Source organism: Mercurialis annua, linkage group LG5 (assembly GCF_937616625.2).
Source record: "Mercurialis annua linkage group LG5, ddMerAnnu1.2, whole genome shotgun sequence".
NCBI lineage: Eukaryota > Viridiplantae > Streptophyta > Magnoliopsida > Malpighiales > Euphorbiaceae > Mercurialis > Mercurialis annua.
In genome coordinates, this window is record NC_065574.1 from 29,470,061 (window position 1) to 29,497,578 (window position 27,518).

The window sequence follows — 27,518 nt, forward strand, 5'->3', positions numbered from 1 at the left end:
CATTTACTAACAGTATTAATATAAAAACATAGCATCGCATTTTAAATCACATTGATACAAAAATATATATGAACAAGTACTCGATCCTTTCGAAACTAAGATCCTGAAACATAACGTAACTCACTATTATTCAAATCATACTGATTCCAATAGTCTGACCCGGGAGCGTTCACGTTCAACCACGTCAGTCAGAACATATCTCTTAATCCCAAAGTGGCACTAGATACGGGGCTCAGGTTACTCTAACCGAGTTCACTCTCGTATCAAATTCATATTTTAACTTTCATAATCATATCATCCGTGTATATCAGATCGTACCTCATAGTCAGACACGCTAGACTGACACATTACTGGTGATCACACAGCCTATTGACACCCAATAGGTAGCTAGTTTCGTTGGATCGTATACTAGGTCCTTGTACGTAAAAACTTATTCAAAACATATAATATATCAGTAATTCAAATATATATAATGCGATGCATAATAACAGCATATAGATAGTAATACCAAAATAGTATCAATTGATAATACAAGAAAGTAAAATGCAACTCACAGTGACCGCAATCCAAGAAATGATATGATCGATCTGATAGTACGCTCTCGCTAGTCCGCCTCTACTGATTCCACTACTCGCTGACACGTCTGATAAATCGTTAATAGTTAGACGTGATTCTCGCATTCTTATACGTATAATACTTTTGAGTTTTAGGTTTTAGTTTTGTTTTACACTTATTTACGTATTTAATATCTTTAGTCGTATAAACGACTTAGCGAATACAATTTCTCATAATTGAGAATCGCTTAACGTCCTTGACGTTTTCCATTATTATAATTTATTTAAAACGTCGAGCAAATCTCGAGATTAATGATCCCCAAAGTCCGAAACCCGTCTTTTAGAGTCAAATTACTCAAAACGTCAAACACCTAGGTCAATTACAGTTTGTATACGCGTGAGGGCGAGTTGGGGTGCACGGGTGTGCGTTTTGGTGGGTGCACGATCGTGCAACTGAGTACACGTTCGTGCACCTCAGGGGTACACGTTCGTGTACTCATTGTACACGTTCGTGTACCATGAGAAGTACACGCTCGTGTACTTCAGTACACGATCGTGTACCTCGCTAGGTACACGTTCGTGTACATCAGTACACGTTCGTGCACCCGTAGTACACGGTCGTGTACCACGTGCACAGCCCCGGAAAATGCGTTTTCCGTGGTTTTTCCTCCATTCCGACATGCTTCATCCACCCGCACTCTATACCCATATCATGGTTTCTTCAAAAACGCCATAATAAACTCAAAATCATCAAATTACAACCTAAACTCAATCCTAACCCAAAACAGCCCATTATTTCGAATTTAGCACCATAGTTCAAGAACTTTACCTTAAAACGAAGCTTAATATCTGTAGAGAACAAGATTCTGAAGAGATTGCCGCTTGAATCGCTTGAATCGGACGTCGAACGGCGAAACGGCGGCGAAACGACGAAAATCGGCGATGGCTTCTGTTTCCTCTCGATCCTTCTCTGATCTTCTTCTTTGAATTTGGTTTTCTTATATTTCTTGGTTAAAGGTTCACTTTGGTCCTTGTTCTTTTTGTTTCTTATTATTTATCTTTTAAACTTTTCAATCGTACGATTTAGTCCATAGCTAAATCGTTAAACTCTTTTGTTACGACTTATACGTATATTTATATCCTAAAAATAATACAAAACCCGATAATAACACTTTTCCGTCAAAATCCAATATTTCTATTTTCGTCACAAAGTGGCTAAATTACCACTTTGGCCCCTGCACTTCATTTTAGACTTTTCTTGACATTTTTCCTTTTAAATTCCAATTCTAACTTTAGAATTGAAATATAATATAAATTTTCTCCATAGTAACCTTTTCTAAAACCGACCTGCTAAAACTTATTTATCGGAAAAATTCCCGATATCGTCACTCCTGCGACTCAAAACTGGACACGTGGTCCAATTGGATAATTAAACATTTTGGGGTATTACATTCTTCCCTCCTTATAAAAATTCGTCCTCGAATTTTCATAAATTTTGTTGGGACCTTAACTTATCCTTATTGCCTCCTTAGCGTCCATTAATACATATTAGTTGTATCTCTTTTTGTACTTTAACTTTTGTTTCACTTCTCATAACTTTCTGTTTTGATATAATTACTTGCTATCACCTCGTCGAGAATTCTCTTACTGGTACCTTCGCCGTATCTATTATCTTTCCCGAAATAGCATGATCCTTGGACGTAGTCTTGATATTATAGTCCTTGCATCATCGCTGCCTAGTTGGCACTAATCATAATTTAATGTTTTCCCGTTTCATCACTTTCATCTTTAGTAGCCATAAGGTTGCTACTCGTCTCCTTTATACGTGAATGGTTACGACGTGTCAACTCCATCTTTAATAACGTACTTACTTTATACATATTCCTATGAATATTTTCTCTTGTAATTATAACTTGCAGTTATGATCTCTCTATCGTCTGTAATCATCACTTTCTTTTTTTTTAGCTGGTTCTTGTTATTTCTCACTCCTTTCTATCATTGTCTGACACCTCGTTCCTTATCAATCAATTTTCTTCAGTTAACTTTACATCTAACACATTTACTGTCTTTTCACATAGCTAAGCCGGTTGCACCCTTTTTCTATCTACCATATCTCCATCCTTTGCTTTTCTGATTTACCGTGAATTCCATGTCACTTATTGACTATGATCTTTCATTCCTTTTTCCGTTACCCTAAACGTTCCACTTCACGATACCTTTAATCGTGTAACTTGTACAGCCGTTCTCTTTGACCGATACTATTCGTATTCTTATCTCCCTTGACTTTCTGTAGTTAGTCCTTAAAAATCTTCTCGAGTCATTAATTGACTTGTCAGTCAAAAATGTCTCTCCTTTATGTTACAATTCCCTATTTATAATAACTTCACAAGACTTTCCTATATTTCTTTAACATTTAGCTATTTCGAGAACTTTTCTCGTTAATTAGCTTTTGCTTAACTTCTTTCTTATCTCTAACCTTTAACTAACTTCATCTTTAACTTTCAACATTAACAGAATCATTAGATCCTTAATAATTTAGTCATTTCCTTATCTGTCATTCTTCTCCTTCTCGAAATGTTTCCGTAATACTTATATCAGGATTCTAATTGTCTCCAAATAACTTGATCTCTTTGTATTAGTACCAACTCTTGTCTTGTCTTTTACTTGTTATATTCGTTACGTCTTTCCTTCGTTTATCTCAATCATAAGAGTAATCATTACACATATAACTCTTATGTATTCGTTATATTTCCTCTTATAACACGACTCTCTGTCATTTCATCCTTTGTTCAATCATAAGGATCAATATTGTATCCTTAAGTATTGCCAGTGTATCGCAACTCAGCTGCGTATGTTTCCCGACGATAATTCCTTGTTCATATTCTTCCTTGGCTTCATTAGCCTTATGGCAATAATTATTAACATGGCTTTGTTCTTCTATTGGAGTTTCTTTCACAATTTTTTTTATTCTTATTTGTTAAGAATCTTTTATTATTTGTCGCAGGGCTTTACATCCGAGTTTACTTACTGGACAACACGATTTTAAAACTTCTTTTGGCTGCGCAGCTCTTTCTAAACCACTTTTCATAAATCATTTAAAATCCTTAGTACAATCGTTGCTCAGAGTGATGACATCTCTCATCACCAAGGAGTTGCTCAAAATCGCATTTTCTTTATCATTGTAAAGATATGATGCATGATCTACTTTTTGAAAATCAGTTTCTTATGCATTCCTATTGTGATTATGCAATGTTATATGCGATGTCTGAGCACAACTGTACTTTGAAAAATCATAAAAACTTTCGAAATTTTCATAAAATCGTAAGTCTTACTCTAGATTATACGCTCTGCGACTATTAACGGCTTTCTTTATACTTATTGGGTATAATTCAAATTTTTATATTGCTGTCATTTACAGACTGTTCTTCTGTTACATTTCTTCTCTCTCCATATCTCCGATAACTCAATTAAATTCAAAATTTTCTATTGCTGCTATCATCATATCCACTTCTGCAATATTCTATTCTACGTCATATACAGACGCAGATACCGATGTTTCACATCGACTTCCTGTAAGCAATCCATTTCTTTCTTCAAATTCTAAAACGTAACATAGGAATTACGTTCACTACAAATGTATTATGTAGTATATATTATATTATTGTTTTCGTGAGTTATGTTTATATGTTCTCTTATTAGGCGCGTGTTTAACTACAACGCTTCCTATAGGTTCTCGCTTTCCGAGGTATTATCCTAAAGGCAAAACCTATTACTGACATTCCACTATGCAATGCAGCAATTATATAAACGCAATAATGCAAACACATAAACACAATACTTAGAGCATATAAATTACTAATACCTGGAGGTGCCTGACGCGGAACGTTAGGTTCCCTAATAACTATGCCCGTATGTCGGCCCCTAACTGTTCTACCTGAGTTTCGTCCACCTCTTTGCACGAAATAAGGGTTAGTTGTAGTTCTGGAGGACGTACTGACGTAATCTGGGTGGTACTCACGTCTAAAGTAATAGGGTCGTATCGGATCACCCGACCACTCATGCTCGGTTTCAATCCTACGGGCCATTGTAGTAAGCGTGCTGAAATGTTCGTCCACATGCTCATACAGCTCATCAAACTGAGGTCCTAAACCCCTGACATATCTACGATTAATGGTCCTATTGTCTTCGTTCAGATTAGGAACTCCCTCTGCCATCCGCAGAAAGTCAGTAGAATACGCTCCTACAGTTAACATCCCTCTAGAAAAAGAACGCATCTGCCTTCTAACCTGATTTAGGGCTATCTGCGCCTGACCGTTAGCTATGTCCGCATCTTCCCTCAAATTGCGGTATCTCCGCACACTTGACCAGAAATAGTCACCTCTGTATTCCTCAACATCTAATTCATCTAACTCTTCTTCTTCTTCAAACTCTTCTTCCTGAGGATTTTCCTCTTCTGCTTCTTCTTCTAATTCTTCTTCTGGATCCTCCTCAGGATCCTCCTCAGGGTCTTCCTCAGGATCTTCTTCAAGATCCTCTTCCGGATCTTCCTCCGGTTCCTCTTCCTCTTCTTCGCTGTATTCAATCTCCGGCGAATGTTCTCTAACTCTGTTTCTGGAAGAACTACCTATCTCCGACACAGACATAAAACCATTTTGATATATTTCTGGCGATGCTCTAGTTTCTGCGTGGAATCCATTCTGATGGACCCCAGATGGTTCGCCCACTTCATTATGAAACCCGTTTTGAAATATAGGAGGCGCTTCCTCCCGTTCTTCATCAGCATGCGACTGAGCTCCGTTTTGCCCAGACATGCAGAAAAGAAACAATTTCGAACGTAAGCGACCATCTGAGCCCATTTTACACGCAATTCCAAAATCAGCTTATAAATGCTGTAACCATTTAGCATTTAATCCAGTCGCACGTAATTCGCAAGCAAATATTTATTTTAATAACCTCAGCGCAAGTAATAAATACTTTACCATCTCAATCATTCATAATTTGCAACCACATAACCACTTTCTATCTTCTAGTAAAAGCAATAAATACTCAGCTGTGTTCGTCGTCCGTATAAACAGATACTATTCACTTACTAATTTAATAGTCATGGTTCGCGCGCGTAATGCCACGTACTACTAATGCACACATAACACAATTACAGATAACCACGGTCTGACTCTTGCTGCAGTAGTTCCTAGGTATACTTACTGACAAATATTTCCAGTCAAACAAACAATCAGACAAATTTAACAGTGGTAACTGGACCAAACTGCTCTCAAACAAACACTGAAACAACTTGCAGTGGTAACTGGACCAAACTGCTCTCAAACAAACACTGAAACAACTTGCAGTGGTAACTGGACCAAACTGCTCTCAAACAAACACTGAAACAACTTGCAGTGGTAACTGGACCAAACTGCTCTGATACCAACATTGTCACGACCCAAAACTATTGAGCCGCAACCGGCGCTAGGGAACGGGAGTGGTAGCTCCGGAACCCGTAGCAAGCCTAAAATCACAATTTATTTTTCGCAAAAAAATAAACAAATAACAACAAACAACGGAAGCAAATATACATATATAACATATAACCAAATATATACACTAACTTTTTCAAAACCTCGCGGGCTCTAGATACCGTACCCTGTACGAACTGGCCTCGCGGTACTATATACATCAGTTAGTGTTTCAAACATCTCACCGGCATCTGGGGCCGTGGATCATATACAACGTGCATAGCCTATCAAAAAGCATATAGACAAATACAGCAGTTGATATATACAATCAAAATAAACTGCTGACTAGGCTACTATTCTGTTGACACAGGACCACTACTGCAGCACCCACAGAAGTCAGAAACTAACATATACAGCTGACTTCTGGACTTCAAAATTGGTCTCTAGCTAAGTCCACAAGCTAAGCACCTGAAAGACATCAAAGGTGAGGGATCAGTATTTGGGGAAATACTGAGTGAGTTGACATTTACTAACAGTATTAATATAAAAACATAGCATCGCATTTTAAATCACATTGATACAAAAATATATATGAACAAGTACTCGATCCTTTCGAAACTAAGATCCTGAAACATAACGTAACTCACTATTATTCAAATCATACTGATTCCAATAGTCTGACCCGGGAGCGTTCACGTTCAACCACGTCAGTCAGAACATATCTCTTAATCCCAAAGTGGCACTAGATACGGGGCTCAGGTTACTCTAACCGAGTTCACTCTCGTATCAAATTCATATTTTAACTTTCATAATCATATCATCCGTGTATATCAGATCGTACCTCATAGTCAGACACGCTAGACTGACACATTACTGGTGATCACACAGCCTATTGACACCCAATAGGTAGCTAGTTTCGTTGGATCGTATACTAGGTCCTTGTACGTAAAAACTTATTCAAAACATATAATATATCAGTAATTCAAATATATATAATGCGATGCATAATAACAGCATATAGATAGTAATACCAAAATAGTATCAATTGATAATACAAGAAAGTAAAATGCAACTCACAGTGACCGCAATCCAAGAAATGATATGATCGATCTGATAGTACGCTCTCGCTAGTCCGCCTCTACTGATTCCACTACTCGCTGACACGTCTGATAAATCGTTAATAGTTAGACGTGATTCTCGCATTCTTATACGTATAATACTTTTGAGTTTTAGGTTTTAGTTTTGTTTTACACTTATTTACGTATTTAATATCTTTAGTCGTATAAACGACTTAGCGAATACAATTTCTCATAATTGAGAATCGCTTAACGTCCTTGACGTTTTCCATTATTATAATTTATTTAAAACGTCGAGCAAATCTCGAGATTAATGATCCCCAAAGTCCGAAACCCGTCTTTTAGAGTCAAATTACTCAAAACGTCAAACACCTAGGTCAATTACAGTTTGTATACGCGTGAGGGCGAGTTGGGGTGCACGGGTGTGCGTTTTGGTGGGTGCACGATCGTGCAACTGAGTACACGTTCGTGCACCTCAGGGGTACACGTTCGTGTACTCATTGTACACGTTCGTGTACCATGAGAAGTACACGCTCGTGTACTTCAGTACACGATCGTGTACCTCGCTAGGTACACGTTCGTGTACATCAGTACACGTTCGTGCACCCGTAGTACACGGTCGTGTACCACGTGCACAGCCCCGGAAAATGCGTTTTCCGTGGTTTTTCCTCCATTCCGACATGCTTCATCCACCCGCACTCTATACCCATATCATGGTTTCTTCAAAAACGCCATAATAAACTCAAAATCATCAAATTACAACCTAAACTCAATCCTAACCCAAAACAGCCCATTATTTCGAATTTAGCACCATATTTCAAGAACTTTACCTTAAAACGAAGCTTAATATCTGTAGAGAACAAGATTCTGAAGAGATTGCCGCTTGAATCGCTTGAATCGGACGTCGAACGGCGAAACGGCGGCGAAACGACGAAAATCGGCGATGGCTTCTGTTTCCTCTCGATCCTTCTCTGATCTTCTTCTTTGAATTTGGTTTTCTTATATTTCTTGGTTAAAGGTTCACTTTGGTCCTTGTTCTTTTTGTTTCTTATTATTTATCTTTTAAACTTTTCAATCGTACGATTTAGTCCATAGCTAAATCGTTAAACTCTTTTATTACGACTTATACGTATATTTATATCCTAAAAATAATACAAAACCCGATAATAACACTTTTCCGTCAAAATCCAATATTTCTATTTTCGTCACAAAGTGGCTAAATTACCACTTTGGCCCCTGCACTTCATTTTAGACTTTTCTTGACATTTTTCCTTTTAAATTCCAATTCTAACTTTAGAATTGAAATATAATATAAATTTTCTCCATAGTAACCTTTTCTAAAACCGACCTGCTAAAACTTATTTATCGGAAAAATTCCCGATATCGTCACTCCTGCGACTCAAAACTGGACACGTGGTCCAATTGGATAATTAAACATTTTGGGGTATTACAGAAACAAATTCAAACGTTTTACCTTTTCAGCGATTTAAGCCAGACGTTTAAAACATTACGAAACCAATCAAAACGTTTAAAATGTTACGATACAAATCCTAACGTTTCACCATTTTAGCGATTTAAGACAAACGTTAAAACCGTTTAACTTTTTAGCGATTTAAGTCAAACGTTTAAAACGTTACGAAACAAATCCTCAACCTTTTTAGCGATTTAAGCCAAACATTTAAAACTATGCGAAACCAATCCAAACGTTTAAAACGTTACGAAACTAATCCAAACGTTTAAAACCTTACGAAACAAATCCAAACGTTTCACCTTTTTAGCGATTTTAGCCAAACGTTGACAAACGTTGCGAAACAAATCCAAATGTTTCACCTTTTTAGCGATTTAAGCCAAACATTTACAATCGTTCAGAAACAAATCCAAACCCTCCACCTTTTTAGTGATTCAAGCCAAATGTATAAGTATTATGAAACAAATCCAAACGCTTAAAACGTTACAAAAAAATCCAAACGTTTAAACGTTACGAAACGAATTCAAACCTTTAAAATGTTATGAAACAAATCCAGACGCTTCACCTTTTGAGCGATTTAAGCCAAACATTTACAAACATTACGAAACAAATCCAAACGTTTCATGTTTTTAGCGATTTAAGCCAAGCATTTAAAACGTTACGAAACCAATCCAAACTTTAAAAACCTTATGAAGCAATTCCAAACGTTTCACCTTTTTGGCGATTTAAGTCAAACGTTTAAAACGTTACGAAACCAATCAAAACATTTAAAATATTACAAAACAAATCAAGACGTTTCACCTTTTGAGCGATTTAAGCCAAATATTTAACAACATTACGAAATGAATCCAGAGGTTTCGCCTTTTGAGCGATTTAAGCAAAGTTTACAAACATTACTAAACAAATCCACAATTTTCACCTTTTTATCAATTTAAGTCAAATATTTAAAACGTTACAAAATAAATCCAAACGTTTAAAACTTTACGAAAAAAATCCAAACGTTTCACCTTTTTAGCGATTTAAGCCAAACGTTTACAAAAGCTACGAAACAAATCCAAATAAAGTGTTACAAAACAATCCAAACATTTAAAACGTTACGAAATAAATCATAACGTTTCACCTTTTCAGCGATTTAAGCTAAGCGTTTAACGTTTCCATTTTTTAGTGATTTAAGCCAAACGTTTAAGAAGCTACGAAACAAATTCAAACGTTTCGCCTTTTTAGCGATTTAAGTCAAACATTTAAAATGTTACGAAACCAATTCAAACTTTTTAAACGTTACGAAAAAAATCGAAACGTTTCTCCTTGTTAGCTTACGAAATAAATCCAAATGTTTCACCTTTTTAGCTATTTAAGCCAATCTTTTAAAACGTTACGAAACGAATCCAAACGTTTAAAATGTTAAAAAACAAATCCAAACGTTTCACCTTTTTAGTGATTTAAGCCAAACTTTTATAACGTTACGAAACAAATCCAAATGTTTCATCTTTTTACCGATTTAAGCCAAAAGTTTCCAAATGTTATGAAACAAATCCAAACGTTTTACCTTTTTAGCAATTTAAACCAAACGTTTAAAACGTTACGAAACCTATCCAAACGTTTAAAACGTTACGAAAAAAATTCTTACGTTTCACCTTTTAGCGATTTAAGCCAAATGTTTAAAATGTTACGAAATAAATCCTTATGTTTCTCTTTTATAGCGATTTAAGCCAAACTTTTAAAACGTTACGAAACTAATTCTAACATTTCACCTTTTTAACGATTTAAGTCGAATGTTAAAACGTTTCATAACATATCCAAATGTTTCACCTTTTTACCGATTTATGCCAAACGTTTAAAACGTTATGAAACCAATCCAAAAGTTTAAAACGTTACAAAACAATTGCAAACGTTTCACCTTATTAGAGATTTAAGGCAATAATTAAAATGTTACAAAACAAATCCTAACATTTCCCTTTTTTATCGATTTAAGCCGAACATTTAAAACATTACGAAACAAATCCTAATGTTTCACCTTTTTAGCAATTTAAGTTAAACGTTTAACACGTTACGACACAAATCCAAACCTTTAAAATGTTTCCAAACAAATCCTAACCGTTTTTCGATTTAAGCCAAACGTTTAAAACGTTACAAAACAAATCCAAACCTTTTACCATTTAAATAATTTAAGCGAAACGTTTAGAATACCTTTTAAACAATTTAAGCGATTTAATCCAAAGCGTTTAGAATACCTTTTAAACAATTTAAACAAATCCAAACGTTTCTTCTTTTCAGCGATTTAATCCAAAACGTTTAAAATGTTACAATAGAAAGGCTTAATTACTTAAAAAAACCTCCACCTTTAATCTTTATTTTGTTTATACCCTGACTTAGGAAAAATGACACATATACTATTGACGTTGTGTTTTTGTTTCACCTCTACCCCAAAATTCAAAAAAAAAAGATGATTTATTCAAAACATCTAAATATAAGGATTATTTCATACTTTTTTCAATTAATAAAAATACAAACAAATCCTTCATCTTTAAAAACGTTTAAATAAGTCCAAAAATTTAATTAATTTTTTTATTTAAAAAAAACATCGAACCGCCATCTGACTTCCTCCGCCACCCGAATTTTTGAAACCTGCCGCCGGAATTTTTTAAAACCCGCCGCCGCCGTCCTCCTTCCACGGAAGGAGGAAATTGAAGGAGGAACGATCTGTTCCTCCTTCAAGAGGGGGAACAGATCGTCTGTTCCTCCTCCTGAAGGAGGAACGGATCGTCTGTTCCTCCTCCTGAAGGAGGAACGGATCGTCTGTTCCTCCTGAAGGAGGAACGGATCGTCTGTTCCTCCTTCAAGAGGGGGAACAGATCGTCTGTTCCTCCTCCTGAAGGAGGAACAGATCTATTCCTCCTTCGATCTGTTCCTCCTTCCGTGAAGGAGGAACAGCCTCCTTCCGGTGGAAGGAGGAGCAGCGGAGGCGGTCGTTCGATAATTGAATTTTTTTTTAATTTATTTTGTTTTATTGAATAGCGGGTTTTTAAATCGGAGTATGGTGGTAGGTCGGAATTGAATTATTTTTTTAATTTTTTAACGGTTTTAAATTTTTTAAATTATTAATAATTAATATAAATTAATTAAAAAGCATGAGGTGAATTTTTTTGAAGAAGAAGGTGTTTTGGTATAATTAATAAAATTAACTTGTAATTAGAATATATGTTGAAAATGACGGATTATTTTACACTTTTTTAATAGAAAAAGGTCAATTTAATACCTCGAGTGTAGAGGTGAAACAAAAAGACAACGTCAGTTATATATGTGTCATTTTTCACCTTTTTAGCGATTTAAGCCCAACATTTAAAATGTTACGAAACAAATCCTAACGTGACAACTTTTTAGCGATTTAAGCCAAACATTTAAAACGTTAAGAAACAAATCCTAACGTTTCAGCTTTTAGCGATTTAAGCCAAACTTTTAAAATGTTACAAAAAAAATCCAAACGTTTAAATTGTGACGAAAAAAATCCTAACAAAACCTTTTTAGCAATTGAAGTCAAACGTTTACAAAGGTTACGAAATAAATTAAAAGTTTCACCTTTTTAGGGATTTAAGCCAAACATTTAAAAACGTTACAAAACAAATCCAAACATTTCACTGTTTTAGAGATTTAAGCCAAACATTTAATATGTTACGAAACCAATCCAAAAGTTTAAAACGTTACGAAACAAATCCAAACTTGTCACCTTTTTAGGGATTCTAGTCAAACGTTTACAAATGTTACAAAACAAATCCAAAAGTTTCCATTTTTTTTATCAATTTAAGCCAAATTTTTAAAACGTTACAAAACCAATCCAAACGTTTAAAACGTTACGAAAGAAATCCAAACGTTTTACCTTTTTACTGATTTAAGCAAACGTTTACAAACGTTACGAAATAAATTCAAACATTTCACCTTTTTAGCGATTTAAGCCAAACGTTTAAAATGTTACGAAACCAATCCAAACGTTAAAAACATTACGAAACCTAATGTTTTCCCTTTTAGCGATTTAAGCCAGACGTTAAAATGATACAAAACAAATCCGGACTTTTAAAATGTTACGAAACAAATCCTTACATTTCATCTTTTTAGCGATTGAAGCCAAACGTTTACAAACGTTACGAAACAAACCCAAACGTTTCATCATTTTATCGGTTTAAGCCAAACGTTTACAAACGTTACGAAACAAATTCAAACGTTTAACCTTTATAGCGATTTAAGCCAAACGTTTGCAAACGGTAAGAAACAAATCCAAACGTTTCATCTTTTTATCACTTAAAGCCAAATATTTTAAATGTTACGAAACAAACATTTATTGTTACGAAAAAATTTCAAACGTTTCACCTTTTTAGCGATTTACGCCAAACATTTACAAAAGTTACGAAACAAATCCAAACATTTCACCCTTTTAGGGATTCAAGCCAAACGTTTAAAGCGTTACAAAACCAATCCAAAAGTTTAAAACGTTACGAAACAAATCCTAACGTTTCACCTTTTTAGCGTTTTCTGCTAAACATTTACAAATGTTACGAAACAAATCCTAACGTTTCCGCTTTTTAGCGATTTAAACCAAACATTTAAAAAGTTACGAAATAAATCCAAACGTTTCACCTTTTTAGCTATTTAACCCAAATGGTTAAAACATCATGAAAATGTAATATCCCGTGTTTTTCCGTCATAGTTTCGTTGTCTTTCCGACTTAGTTTTGGATTGTTAATGGTGGACTTAGCAAGTGTGACACTTTGTTTGGGGTTTGAGTTGTATCTTGTATGTTTCGCATGTGTCGTGTGAGTTTTTGATGGCGATTTAATTTGTATTCGGTTTATAATCGATGATGTATTCGTCTACCTTCTAAATCTGACATGTTTTGATAAAACATGCATATCTCCCAATTTAACCGTTGGATCGGGCTCATTTTTTTATATATTGTGACCAAGGAAACGTTGACCGTTGGATCAAAAATTGAGGCGCGTCGGAGTGCGCAATGGGCAACTGCGCCTCGCAACGCGCCCCATAGGTTTTATATGCCTAGTGAAGGCGCGATGGGACGAACGCGCCTCCCATCGCGCCTCACCTGTAATTTTGTGTCGGGGCCTATAAATAGACCTCTTATTCGACCCATATCAGGCCCCACTTATTTTATAAACCCTAGGCACTTAAAAACTCTCTGAAATATGAATTCCCTTGCTATATCTCACGTTCTTGGATTCGGTAAGCGATTTTAACACTCCGTTCTTTGTTAAATCAATTCCTTATCGCGTATATCAATTGTTAACTTATTCGGATAATTTACCAGCGTGTTGTGGGTGTTGATTCATTGTTTTCATTCGGTTCTTTTGCTGATCTTGCTTCTTAGCGGTATGTGTTGCTATCCCTTGATTTATGAGTAGGGATTCATGTGCTAGGTTGCTAGTTTGTGTTCTAATATGATTTACCCATGTTATGGTTGATTCGATCTCTGATGTTCATGTCAAATATCTAATAGGGTGTTTAGCATTAGATTGACTTGATTTAATCATTAGAACTCATGTCAATTGTTGGGTTTAAATGCTATATGATTTTGTATCATATTGGCTTGCTAGTTCGCTGTTTTTGTATGGTATTGATGGATACCGAATCCTATTCTACTTACAATGGAGTCCAGTCGCAGGAGATCTATTCTCAGACGACACCAGACTACCGTCTAAAGGGCCGAATCCACCGAATCCGCCTTGACTGGAATACATCATTCGACATCATAAAAACCGAATCCCTGGGGACTCGGACAAAGCACGTCGACCCCGGGATTCGTATAAGATCACCAAGATCTACGCATATTCGGAGTATCTGTCATATTTGGATACAAATTCCAACTTAGGAAGATAGCCTCCAACTTAGGAAGACGAGACTATTTAGGAATATCTTCCTAAATAGGACTCCTGTCTGAATAAGGAAGGACACTCTTAATCAGTGTCAAACTCTACTAAATAGGAATCACTCTCCTATTCCATATCTACAAGGTATACATTCAACTACTATAAAAGGAGCTTGAGGTATGCCTAAACACACAACTGATAACAAATACAATTATTCTCCCTTAAGCCTAAACTGACTTAAGCATCGGAGAGCTAATCGGACAAACTGTCCGATTAGCCATCTACACTGTTTTGCAGGATTAACGCCGTCGAGATGCCGGAATCCATCAATTGGCGCCGTCTATGGGAAAAGCTTGAAAACTTCGAACTTGAAGGAGCTTTTCTGAACTCAAATAAATTCTCATTGAAGGATGGCATCTGACGGGACTAATCTAAAAAAAACCGATAGATTTAACGGATCTGATAAATATGAAGAATTAAGAATAAACAAAACGATCGTCATCAAGAATAAGAGAGGGAGAAGCAAGCGATAACAGTAATAACAAAATTAAGCAAGGAACAGCGAGGAGATAAAAAACAGGAAAGCAAACGGGAGCCGCAAAATTGGCCAACAATAAACTGCTCAATTGAAGCACAACATGATCTATGAAAAGCGACAAGCGGCGTGGAGATGGAATAACAAGTAGCTGGGCACGAATTTCACTAAGCACTAATGTAAAGTGAAAGCACAAAATGGAAGCACCAATCGTTGCCCATAAAAAGCTAGCTGCAAACCAAAGATGAGTATCTTATTTCTCACCTAAATTCAATTTCAGTGTCAATATATATATAATTCTGGAATGGTAGAAATTGACTTTTTGTTAATACAATTTCAGCTAAGCATAATCATTATTGTTTATGAATTGCACCCATGCATTCATATTGAATGTTTATTCAAAACATTTTGATTATTGTTGAATTTGTGAACGTACTTCGACTCTATTAAATATATAGACTGCTAGTGTTTTAAACATTGAGCACCAAATTATTATTTTAAATTCAAAAACAATAGATTGATTGTGAGTTATATATTAAAATGTTTCAACCGGCGGTCTAAACGGTTAAATCTGTTAAACTTGAAAATCGGTGATCTTAACGGTCCAACTATTGGTTCAGTTCTAAAACACCTTATTTTTAAATTTCATTCACGCTCTTTGAGCTTTGCAAAATATTATGCCTTTAAATTGAAATTCAATAAATATATTATAATATATATATATATATATATATAAGGAATAAGAAGCCAAATATGGCCTAATCAAGAAGGTATTGGGCCTAAAAAGTCTCGGTCAAAAAGAATATATTGCATGACTACAAAAGATTAATTAGCTAAGAAAGAAATAATCAAATGTAGCATATGGAATCATTAGTTTCCTTTATCAAGTAATAGATTTACTACTTGAATATACAATATCTTTATGAATAAGAAAACAGTTTAATAAAAATTTATAACGTGAGAATGAACTATATCCTACATAATTTATATAAGATCGCTTGCTATCTTGAACACAACTCTAAATGATAAATTTTTATTATACCGTGAAGTCCATACAGATACTGTAAATTATGTCTTAAATACCAGAAAATTAGGCGAACAACGCCCAACAAAAAAATAAAGAACGAAATAGATCGAGAGGCGAAAAGTGAAGCGACCCAAGAGGCAGAGAGAGAGATGGTTCGAAAGCAAACCGAAGGCGAAACAAACATATAGATGAAGAGAAAGTTTTGATCAGGAGCAAAAACGGTCCAAAGACTGAAGGTCAAGATATCCTAGAAAGCTGAAGGAAGAAATCGCCCTGAAGTCGAAATAAAACTTGAAGAAACGATCTAAAGAGCAAAGGACAAGATGTCTCAAGAAGCTAAAAGAAAAGAATAAATCAATAAAATAAAGTGAATACTACCCGAAAATAACGAAGAAGGGCATAACGCCCCTAGAGACAACGAGAAACAAGAAAGATGGAAGGAATAAAGAAAACAAAAAGATACCACCCGAAAAGGTGAAAACCAAAACGAAGTCATAAGTGGACCAAATTCAAGAAGAGAAGAACGAAGGGAAAATGCTCCAACAAAAACAAAAAACAGAAAATTAGAGCAAAAGTAAAAAGATCCCCACAAAACCAATCCAAAAAGAAATATTAGAAAGAAAAAGGCGAATCTTGTGAATTTGCACATCGGAATAAAACCACATATGTAGCGGAAGAAGATAAGAAGAAAATATAATCAAGGTGCTAAAGAAAATCAAGATTGAAGAACTCGACCTGGACGACGTGAAACTGAAGTGCTCACCCCTATCAACGCAATAAAAGGAAGAATGAAAACAACCCAAAAGGCGAAAACCGAAGACATGATCTAAAAAACGGGAATAAATACCCTTTGAGATCCGATGTATTTGTGGGGGAGCTTGAAGGAAGAGATACAAATTCCACGAAGAATACGATCAAGAAAAGAAAAAAAAAGACAAACAATTAGCGGAAGCAAATAACTCAGATCTAATAATTATATATAAAAAAAACAAACAAGAAAAAATCCAGAAAAAGAAAATAAAGCGAGAGATGGTGCCAACAGAACAAGGAGTAAAAGAATATAGAAAGCATAACAAAAATCAGTGTCAAGAAAAGAAAAAAAAAGAAAACATAAAGACTGAAAGAAGAGAAGAAACACGAAATCAAATGAATTTTACCCAAAACAATATTGAAGATGGAGAAATAAATCAATAAAGAGAGCACCACTTGAGATAATGAAGAACGAAGCGATGTAAAAATAAAGGAAAAGACATTGGGCAAAATGAATGAATAACCAAACAGACTTCGCCAAAGAAGAATCAGCCAAGGCTTAACCAAGAAGAGACTCGCCTTAATAAGGCTCGGTCAAAAAGAATAAACCAAGAAAACAACAAAAAAGAAAATAAAGCTTGACAAAGATGAATCATGCAAAGAAAACTCATCCAAAGAAAACCCCCAAGAGGGACGAAGAAGATAGATTCGTTTGAGCCTTGAAGAAAACCCCAAAAGGGAAAGAAGAAATAGATCTGGCCGAATCCTGAAGAAAACCTCAAGAGGGAAAGAAGAGATAGATCTGACCGATTCCTGAATAAAACCCCTAAGAGAAAGAAGGATGAATAAGGTAGAAGTCAAAAGGCCCATCATCAAGTATAGACTTTTTGTCATACCCGTTGGTGCCAATCGCCCGTCGTCAAGTATAGACTTTTTGTCATACCCGACGGTGCCAATCGCCCATTGTCAAGTATAGACGTTGTCATACCCAATGGTGCGAACTATCTTTAATTTATACAACGCAGCAAAGCAGAAAGGAATCGGAATAAATAAAGGCGAAACGCCAAAAAACCAGAGTATAGATTTACTCTAAAATAAAGACGAAACGCCCAAAAAACCAGAGTATAGATTTACTCTAAAATAAAGGAGAAACGCCCAAAAATCAGAGTATATATTTACTCAAAAAATACAAGCAAAATGCCAAAAACAGAGTTTAGATTAACTCTAAAGGCGAAATATCAAAGATCAGAATCAACTAAATAAAGCAAAATAAAACGAAAGGCGAATCAACTAAATAAAGCAAAATAAAGCGAAAGACGAACCGCCAAGAAATAGAGGAATGCAAAAGAAAGAGAAACGCCGAAAAATAAGAGAAATGCGAAAGAAAGGAAAAACGCCAATCAAAAGGAATGCGAAAGATCTCAAAACAGAAGACCGAGTCTAAAATGATTCGGGTAAAAATAAGGCCAAGTACCAAAATAAGGAGACTCGCTCAAACTAAAAGAAATAAGGCTACAGACCCAAATCAATGAATCACAAGCAACTCGCCCAAATTAGAGGAACAAATATTAAAAAGAAAGGCAGTCCGCTCGAAAAGAATTAAAATCAAGGAAAATCGACGAAATAAATTGAAGACATGATCTCAAAAACGGGCATAAATACCCTTTGAGATCAGTGTACTTCTGGAGGAGGTCAAAGAACTCATATCTTTCCAAAGAAGAAAGTAAAACTCTCAAAATGAAAAAGAATTGCATAAAGGAAAACAAGAAGAGTCACTTCAAAGAAACAACTACTCATTAAAAGAGTAAACATCAACTGACATTCAAAGATAACACCAAGATAAAGGTTTCACCCCTAAGAAGTTAATTTCGCCAAATATAATGGCATCGCCTAAATAAAAGAAAGCTGGAATAAAAGACTTCAATTAATGAAGATAAAGACAAGCACAAAGAACACAGGAATGTTGAAATATGAAAACCAAGAAAGGAAGAATGAAGATCAAGAATAAGGAGGAATAAACAAGAAACTTAAAATCACAACCAACGAAGATCAAACATAGAAAATGGAAAATAAGGAGTAATGCGGCAGTAAAGAAGAGTCGGCCGAGTACTAAACAAAAAAGGTTCAAAATCCTGAAATAAAAAGAATAAGGTTTTGCGCACAAAAGAAGGTTCTCCTAAGTTGAGGGAACACCCAAAGATAAGGTCGCCCAGTACAAGGGCTTCGTCCAATACAAGGGCTTCGCCCACTAATGAAGATTCATATAGTATAAAAGGTTCACCAAATGATGAGGGGTCGCCACATGAATTTTGCCTATAAAATAATTTAAAAGAAGACAATAAGTCTCGCAAAGAGAATGAGCTTCGCCATAAAGAATCGCCGAGAAAGATCTCAATAAAGAGGAAAAGGATAAACAAATAAAATTTAAAAGGCCGATGGATCGAATCATAAAATTGATTGGAAATTAGAAGACAATTGAAGAAATTTCAAGAAAACATAAAACAATCAAAACATGAACAAAGGAATACCTAGAGATAAGGCATCAAAATAAATCAACGAGATTCACCAAGAGTCTCGCCAAAAGAAGAAATCAAACACGAGAATTAAAGATTGAAGATGAGGCAAAGCTACTTTCGAACAACCAAGAGTAAAAGATGAAAAATGAAACAAATACAACAGTCTAAAGACAAAGGAAGATAGAACGAATGGACACATGTCCTACCTTTAAAAAATAACGAATAGATGAACGACACATGGCGAAAAAGGAGAAAAACTGGAATCTTGCTCGAGAAGCAAAAAAGAACGCCGAAATACAAAACGACTCGCCTCAAATAGAGCGGAAATACTCCAAGGCATAAAATACCATGACTTCAGCTCACTTGCGGGGGGGCTAATGATGGATACCAAATCCTATTCTACTTACAATGGAGTCGAGTCGCAGGAGATCTATTCTCAGACGACACCAGACTCCCGTCTAAAGGGCCGAATCCACCGGATCCGCCTTGACTGGAATACATCATTCGACATCATAAAAACCGAATCCCTGAGGACTCGGACAAAGCACGTCGACCCCGGGATTCGGATAAGATCACCAAGATCTACGCATATTCGAAGTATCTGTCCTATTTGGAAACAAATTCCAACTTAGGAAGATAGCCTCCAACTTAGGAAGACGAGACTATTTAGGAATATCTTCCTCAATAAGACTCCTGTCTGGATAAGGAAGGACACTTCTAATCAGTGTCAAACTCTACTAAATAGGAATCACTCTCCTATTCCTTATCTACAAGGTATACATTCAACTACTATAAAAGGAGCTTGAGGTATGCCTAAACACACAAAAAATACAATTATTCTCACTTAAGCCTAAACTGACTTAAGCATCGGAGAGCTAATCGGACAAACTGTCCGATTAGCCATCTACACTGTTTTGCAGGATTAACGCCGTCGAGATGCCGGAATCCATCAGGTATAGAAGGGCTGGAAATTTATATTTGGGGCTTGAAATACTCTATGGGTTATAAGGCAAACCGAATTTTGAGTTATGAATCGAAAATTTAAATTTTTTAAAGCGGAAAAGAGAATTTAAAAAACACAAGAGATTTAAAGTGGTTCGGATCACAAAACGATCCTACTCCACTACTCAATCTAAGATTGAGATTTTAGAATCCACTAAATGGGATTGTGCTTTATAGATAAGCATCAACTTTACAAAGAGATTTCTTAGAGATAATCTCAAACTCACAATTGATTTTTCAAGGATAATCAAGAACCTACAAGGGTTGAGTTTTTCCAGAGCTAAACTCTAACTCACAATGATTAGGAGTTTCCAAGATTACTCCAAAACTACAACAAAGCTAAGTGATTTGAAAATGTGTGTTTGTTGTTTCCAGGTGTGTAAATCATTAACCTTGAAACATTGCAAATGGGTTTATTTTATACCCAAAGCAATCCCCAAACAAAGCACTAACAAACAAAACAATTTTTGCTCTCAACAAAAATATCTCCCCCGAGATAGATGGATCACGGGCGAGATATTTGAATATGCCAAAAACCTTCAACGGCTAGTGCCACGTGTCAATGCTTCATTAGGTCTTCAAAAATATATTCGTTGGATCTTTAACGGTCTGATTTATCGCGCCCGAGATGTATTCGTCGCGCCCGTGATTCGTTCCAACGGTCGACTAGGGTTTTGTCAGCTCGAATATCTCCCCCGTGATATGTGTATCTCCCCCGAGATGGAAATCCATCACGGGCGAGATATGCTACTGGACATCTTTTTACTCAAAAACTCGATTTTTGCTAGAGAGCTCTGAATGGACTTCCGATTGTTCCTATGAGTTCTTATACACTAATAAACAAGATTATATCACTCATAGTTGATTGTCAAAGTCAAAATAAAGGAGCTTAAAAGGACAATAGTCCAACAATCTCCCCCTTTTTAAGTTTGACAATCAACATGCTAAAATGGCTATGTTAAGTAAGAGTCAAATTGATTTTGGCTTCCCCTCACTTTATGCACATAAGATAAAAGCAATATGTAAGACATAAGCAAGAAATTATTGAAAATACTTAGCAATTTGAGCATAGAAACTTCTCCCCCTTTATCAAGCATAAAAAGAATCAAAACATGTTTAAAACATGGACAAAGGAGCTAATTGAAAGAGATTTTGAAATCAAATTGAAGCAAATCTAAGTTTCTCCTTCAATTGAGGCGCAAGGCACTAATTTGATATTCATCAAGCCTAAAAACTCAATTGATTGAACTAATTTGATTTAAATGATAAAAAATGGGTAATAATTCATTAATTGAATTATACCAAGGCAAAGTCCAATCATTAAAACGGTTTTAAAACATATCAAAACTTTTTAGGAGAATAAGATTTGAAAAATTGATTCTCCCCCTCAAAACAACAATTTTGGAAAACATGGCATAGAAATTGATACAAGTTTTACCTATATTGCCATTTTCCAAAAGCTTCCATTGATCATCCACCTTATGATTTGAGATTGGTTTAGTGGACATCAATTGTACCTACAAAGCAAATCACTTAGGTAGCCAAACAACTTTGGGTCCTTGAAAGTTAATGCTTGAATAGTTCAAAGGGATTAGCCTTAATTGAACTTTTCCCACATAGCAATAAACATTAGTGTGACCATATTTCATGCAATTAAAACATTGAGTTATATAGTTCACATTTGATTGCATTTGAGGTGGCTTGGCTCTAGAGGTCTCATATGAACAAGCACAAACATGTGAACAAGAATTGACATTTAAGAATGCATGAACATGTGAGTTCTTTCTAGTCTTCTTTTTCCATTTGTGACTATATTGAGAAGCATTGCCATGTCTAGAGGGTTTTGTACCCTTGTTGCTCTTAGCCTTTTGAGCCAAGAATGGCTTAGGCCTAAGAGCTTGAACATGCACCTTCTTTGCCCCAATTGGTTTGACCAATTTAGGAGGAGCTTCTATAGAAGAAGTTTGAGGCAAAGTGGACTTCACAAATATAGTCCTATTAGAACTAGAAGAATTTTGATTATAGCCAAGTCCATGTTTTATGGTTGGGCATCTTTGAGATACAAGAATTGTGTCCAAGGTTGCCTTCCCTTTTTGAAATCTTGAAAGTGAATCTTTTAATTCAAGAATTTCATTCTTTAGTTGATCATTTTCCTTAAGCAAGTTATCAACATTTAAACCTTGCTTAGGGATAGATTCTAATGATGACTTGAGAACTTCATTAGAAAATTTAGGCTCATGAAATTCTTTTGTTAAAACGAGCATTTCATCTTTAGCTTTTGAAGCTTCATTTTTGAAAAATAACATCTTGGCTTTATAATCGCCACATTTAATTACTAGTTCATCAAGCATGCTATCAATATCATCATCACCATCTTGAGCATCATCATCAACAATATCATCAACAATATCATTTTTAACATTAATGCATGCATCATGCGATTCAACACCAATACCATCCCAAGATAGAAAAGATTGGGGGTTTACCTCTAGTGTTGATTCCTCCTCAAAAGACATGAGGCATAAGTTGACATCATGGTGGCTATCACCATCCGATTGAGAATCACCATCCCAAAAAGTCTTGGAACCCCCCTTTGAACTCTTCCTTGAAGAGGAGGATCTACCATGATTGCCATTTCCCTTCATCTTGAGCTCATTCACTCTCTTTGTGAGCCTCAAGAGTTCTTCCTCATTGCTTTCCTTCTTATTCTCTTTTAAAAGAGCACCTGTTGAAGCCTTGAAAGCAACAATACCACTCTTCTCCTTTTCCATTTCGGCTTGAATGAGCTTGATGTAAGACATATCATGAAGAAGAAGCTTCCCAATAAACTCATCCGTCCTTAAGGTGGACAAGTCATGAGTTTCAATGATGGCGGTGGTCTTAGGTTGCCATAGAAGAATAGGAAGGGATCTAAGGATTTTACCATTGATTTCATTGAGCTTGAAGAATTTCCCAAGTTGCTCGAGACTATGAACAATCTTTAGAAGCCTTGAAGTCATAGAAGAAACATCTTCATTAGACAAGCCTTTGAAGCCTTCATACTCTCCAAGAAGAAACTCAAGCTTCTTACCCTTAACTTGATGAGTACCTTCATAGTAGCTCTCTAGAGTCTCCCACATTTGCTTGGCACAATTCAAGTGTTGAATTCTACCTTGTTCTTCTCTAGCAATTGAGGAGAGAAGAGTAGTGATGTCTTTTCTACTCATGCCATTTTCCTTCTCTTGCTCTTTAGACCATTCTACGCTCTTCAAAAGAACTCCATTCTTGTCACATGGAGGTGTCCATCCCCTTAGGAATACACTCAATAGATCAACCCCTTGCATATCAAGATAATTTTCCATCATATATTTCCAAACTTTGTAATTTGAACCATCAAGAAAAGGTTTGAGAGTGATGAAAAAAATTTCGGTTGCCATTTTTGATCGAAACCTCTAGAAATTAAGCCAAAAAGAATAGCACCTTGCTTTGATACCAATTGAAATACTCTATGGTTTATAAGGCAAACCGGATTTTGAGTTATGAATCGGAAATTTAAATTTTTTAAAGCGGAAAAGAGAATTTAAAAGACACAAGAGATTTAGAGTGGTTTGGATCACAAAACGATCCTAATCCACTACTCAATCTAAGATTGAGATTTTAGAATCCACTAAATGAGATTGTGCTTTATAGATAAGCACCAACTTTACAAAGAGATTTCTTAGAGATAATCTCAAACTCACAATTGATTTTTCAAGGATAATCAAGTTCCTACAAGGGTTGAGTTTTTCCAAAGCTAAACTCTAACTCGCAATGATTAGGAGATTCCAATATTACTCCAAAACTACAACAAAGCTAAGTGATTTGAAAATGTGTGTTTGTTGTTTCAAGGTGTGTAAATCATTAACCTTGAAACATTGCAAATGGGTTTATATTTATACCCAAAGCAATCCCCAAACAAAGCACTAACAAACAAAACAATTTGTGCTCTCAGCAAAAATATCTCCCCCGAGATGGATGGATCACGGGCGAGATATTTGAATATGCCAAAAACCTTCAACGGCTAGTGCCACGTGCCAATGCTTCATTGGGTCTTCAAAAATATATTCGTTGGATCTTCAACGGTCTAATTTATCGCGCCCGAGATGCATTCGTCGCGCCCGTGATTTGTTCCAACGGTCGACTAGGGTTTTGTCAGCTCGAATATCTCCCCCGTGATATGTGTATCTCCCTCAAGATATATATCTCCCCCGAGATGGAAATCCATCACGGGCGAGATATGCTACTGGATAGCTTTCTACTCAAAAACTCGATTTTTGGTAGAGAGCTCCGAATTGACTTCCGATTGTTCCTATGAGTTCCTATGAAATAATAAACAAGATTAGATCACTCATAGTTGATTGTCAAAGTCAAAATAAAGGAGTTTGAAAGGACAATAGTCCAACAGGGCTGTTTATTGTGTTCGAATCGATGTTACATCTTATGTCTTGTTTGGTAAATAATAGGTTGATGGGTTGGCTTTTAATGCATGATTTCATTAAGTTTGTGGATTGTTTACTCTATGATGTTAGAGTTGCTGTCTATGGTTGTGTTGGGGCTGTTTTGTATCATTATTGGCTTGTTGGCATTGCTAGGTTGTGAAATACTTTATTTGTGTTGTTTCACTTTAGCAGTCAAGTTCATGTGGTTGTTAAGTTGTGGTTTGAATCATGTTTCAAATCTGAGTTTAATGTTTAAATGGATGATTTAATCCTTTTTGGTTCATTTAAAAGAAGTTTAACATACTTATGTTAGTATAGTGTAATTTGCCGATTTTTGGCTAAACAATGGATTGTGTTTTTGTTTTTAAAAGACTATACTTTTCATTCAAGTTATTCAGAATGTAAACTTGAGTTTTATTTTGGTTTAACTTTGGGTTGGGTTAGACTTTGGTCGCCCAATAAGTGGGAAGAAGCTTGGTTGTTTTGATAACTCGGCTGACTCACTGATATGGATTTAAACTTAGGTTATTTAAAACTGTTTTCTGAATTATTCAAATAGTGTTTTGAAATGAAAACTTATATGGTTTGTATTCTATAACTTGGGTTATGGTTTGGATGCGCATGAAGCTTATGTATTCGGTTATACGTTGGCTTGTTATTGTATGTCCTAGTCCTACATGGTGTCTAGTACTCCCTAGAGTTAGGGTATGTTTTTAATTATTATTTGTACCTTGTCTAGACTCGTCGACCATTCGTGCTTCGGAGACGAACCGAGATTAGATTGCTTGCCTGGTTATCACGTGGATTAGCAAGCAGTGAGTTTATATCGCTATTTTCCGCTTTATTAAGTATATTGTATTTTTGCATATATATATATATATTGTATATACTGATTTTGAACTCTTTTCAACATTATGGATCTGAATTGGAACGGGCTACTCGATGGGCATCATCGAGACTGCGTGCGCACCGGTATATGATCATATGGTATTGAGGTAGGTCCGAGATACGTTTCGCCTTAGTGAGGGCGCCGGTGGAAGATACGTCTCCTGGGACTCACGTGTTTATTTGAGTGACAGTCGGGGATCGGTTATGGAGATACGTCTCACCGACATGACAACTGGATTTAGATTATTTGTGGTTTAGGGTTTCAATGCTTATCAAAAATAATAAATTGCTTTACGAATGTTTTAAGGTTTCTAAAGGTTTTCACTTAATAAATGTAAATAGTTGTATGAACTCATCTCAGTATATCTGACCCCGTTATTTTCCCAATTTTCCAGGTTTATGATTTGAGCGTTTGATTGATGTCCGATTTCTTCATTCTTCGGAGGTTCTTGTTATTTTCAGAACAAAGGGTCAATTATTTTAAACTCTTAGACCACAGTAGTACTATATGTCTTATGTTTTAGACTTATGTTTATGGTCCAGACTTACACTTTATTTGAGTGGTCCAACTGTTTATTTATTGCTATTGGCATGTCTATATTGTTTATGGTATTTATATGTATTTCCATATTGTTGGAGTTAATGAATTGAGCCAAGTACACTTTGAATATATGTTGTTTCTATATACTGCTAGACTAGTCTGAAGTCTCGGTTGCCCTCGAGCATGTGGTTTCATGCAGGTAAAATGTTAAATGTTTGTTATCAGAAAGGCTACCTACGGGTTTTGGTACAACAATATCCATACCCTAGCGCCGATCGCGATCTATGAAAATGGATCGTGACAGAAACCGATCCAAATGTTTAAAACGTTACGAAAAAAATCTAAACTGTTCTCCTTTTTAGCTTACGAAACAAATCCAAATGTTTCACCTTTTTAGCGATTTAAGCCACTCGTTTAATATGTTACGAAACCAATCAAAATGTTTAAAACGTTACAAAACAAATCCAAACGTTTTTCCTTTTTAGCGATTTAAGCCAAACTTTTATAACGTTACGAAACAAATACAATTGTTTCACCTTTTTGGCGATTTAAGCCAAACGTTTACAAACGTTACGAAACTATTCCAAACGTTTAACCTATTTAGCGATTTAAGTCAAACGTTTAAAACGTTACGAAAAAAATTCTTACGTTTCACCTTTTTAGCGATTTAATCCAAATGTTTAAACATTACGAAACAAATCCTAACGTTTCACTTTTTAAGCGATTTAAGCCAAACGTTTCAAAAGTTACATAATAAATCATAACGTTTCACCTTTTAAGCTATTTCAGCCAAACGTTAAAACATTTTGGAAGAAATCCAAATGTTTCACCTTTTTACCGATTTATGTGAAACGTTTAAAATGTTACGAAACCAATCTAAACATTTAAAACGTTACGAAACAAATCCTAAAATTTCACCTTTTTAGCGATTTAAGACAAACGTTTAAAACGTTACAAAACAAATCCTAACATTTCACCTTTTTAGCGATTTAAGCCAAAAGTTTAAAACATTTGGAAACAAATTCTAACGTTTCACCTTTTGTGCACTTTAACGCAAACGTTTAAAACGTTACGACACAAATCCAAACGTTTATAACGTTCCAAAACAAATCCAAACGTTTCACCTTTTTTTGAATTATGACAAATGTTTAAAACATTACAATCGATCATTTCTATCAATGTCGTGGCAATCATACATTTCTATATCGGGACTAGGCACAATTATGCTTTCAAAATCGTTTAAACAAATATCTTTAGAAAGTGATAAACTTAGGAACTACACTTAACAAACAAAACACATATTAGCAGAGGTAACTGGACCAACTGCCCTGATAGCAACTTTGTCACGACCCAAATTATTTAGCCGTGACCGGCACTA

At 35.5% G+C, this 27,518-nt stretch overlaps 1 protein-coding gene across 1 annotated transcript; it reads right to left on the reverse strand.

The window, feature by feature from the left end:
• Positions 1-20,985: 20,985 nt before the first annotated feature.
• Positions 20,986-23,670, reverse strand: LOC126681771 (uncharacterized). Its single transcript, XM_050377321.1, has 5 exons — positions 22,434-23,670; positions 21,934-22,367; positions 21,693-21,771; positions 21,250-21,338; positions 20,986-21,087 (listed from the first exon to the last, which is right to left on the reverse strand). The coding sequence occupies exons 1-5, from the start codon at positions 23,668-23,670 to the stop codon at positions 20,986-20,988; spliced, it is 1,941 nt and encodes a 646-aa protein (XP_050233278.1).
• Positions 23,671-27,518: the final 3,848 nt, after the last annotated feature.

What these genes read in the sequence shown, in the direction of transcription:
- LOC126681771 (XM_050377321.1), bottom strand. Translation starts at nt 23,670, where the DNA reads ATGGCAACCGAAATTTTTTTCATCACTCTCAAACCTTTTCTTGATGGT. An exon ending in TTTGGAAAATGGCAATATAG is followed by an intron (nt 21,339 to 21,692) that starts GTAAAACTTGTA and finishes TGCTTGATAAAG; the next exon opens with GGGGAGAAGTTTCTATGCTC. An exon ending in TTTTATCTTATGTGCATAAA is followed by an intron (nt 21,088 to 21,249) that starts GTGAGGGGAAGC and finishes CTTGTTTATTAG; the next exon opens with TGTATAAGAACTCATAGGAA.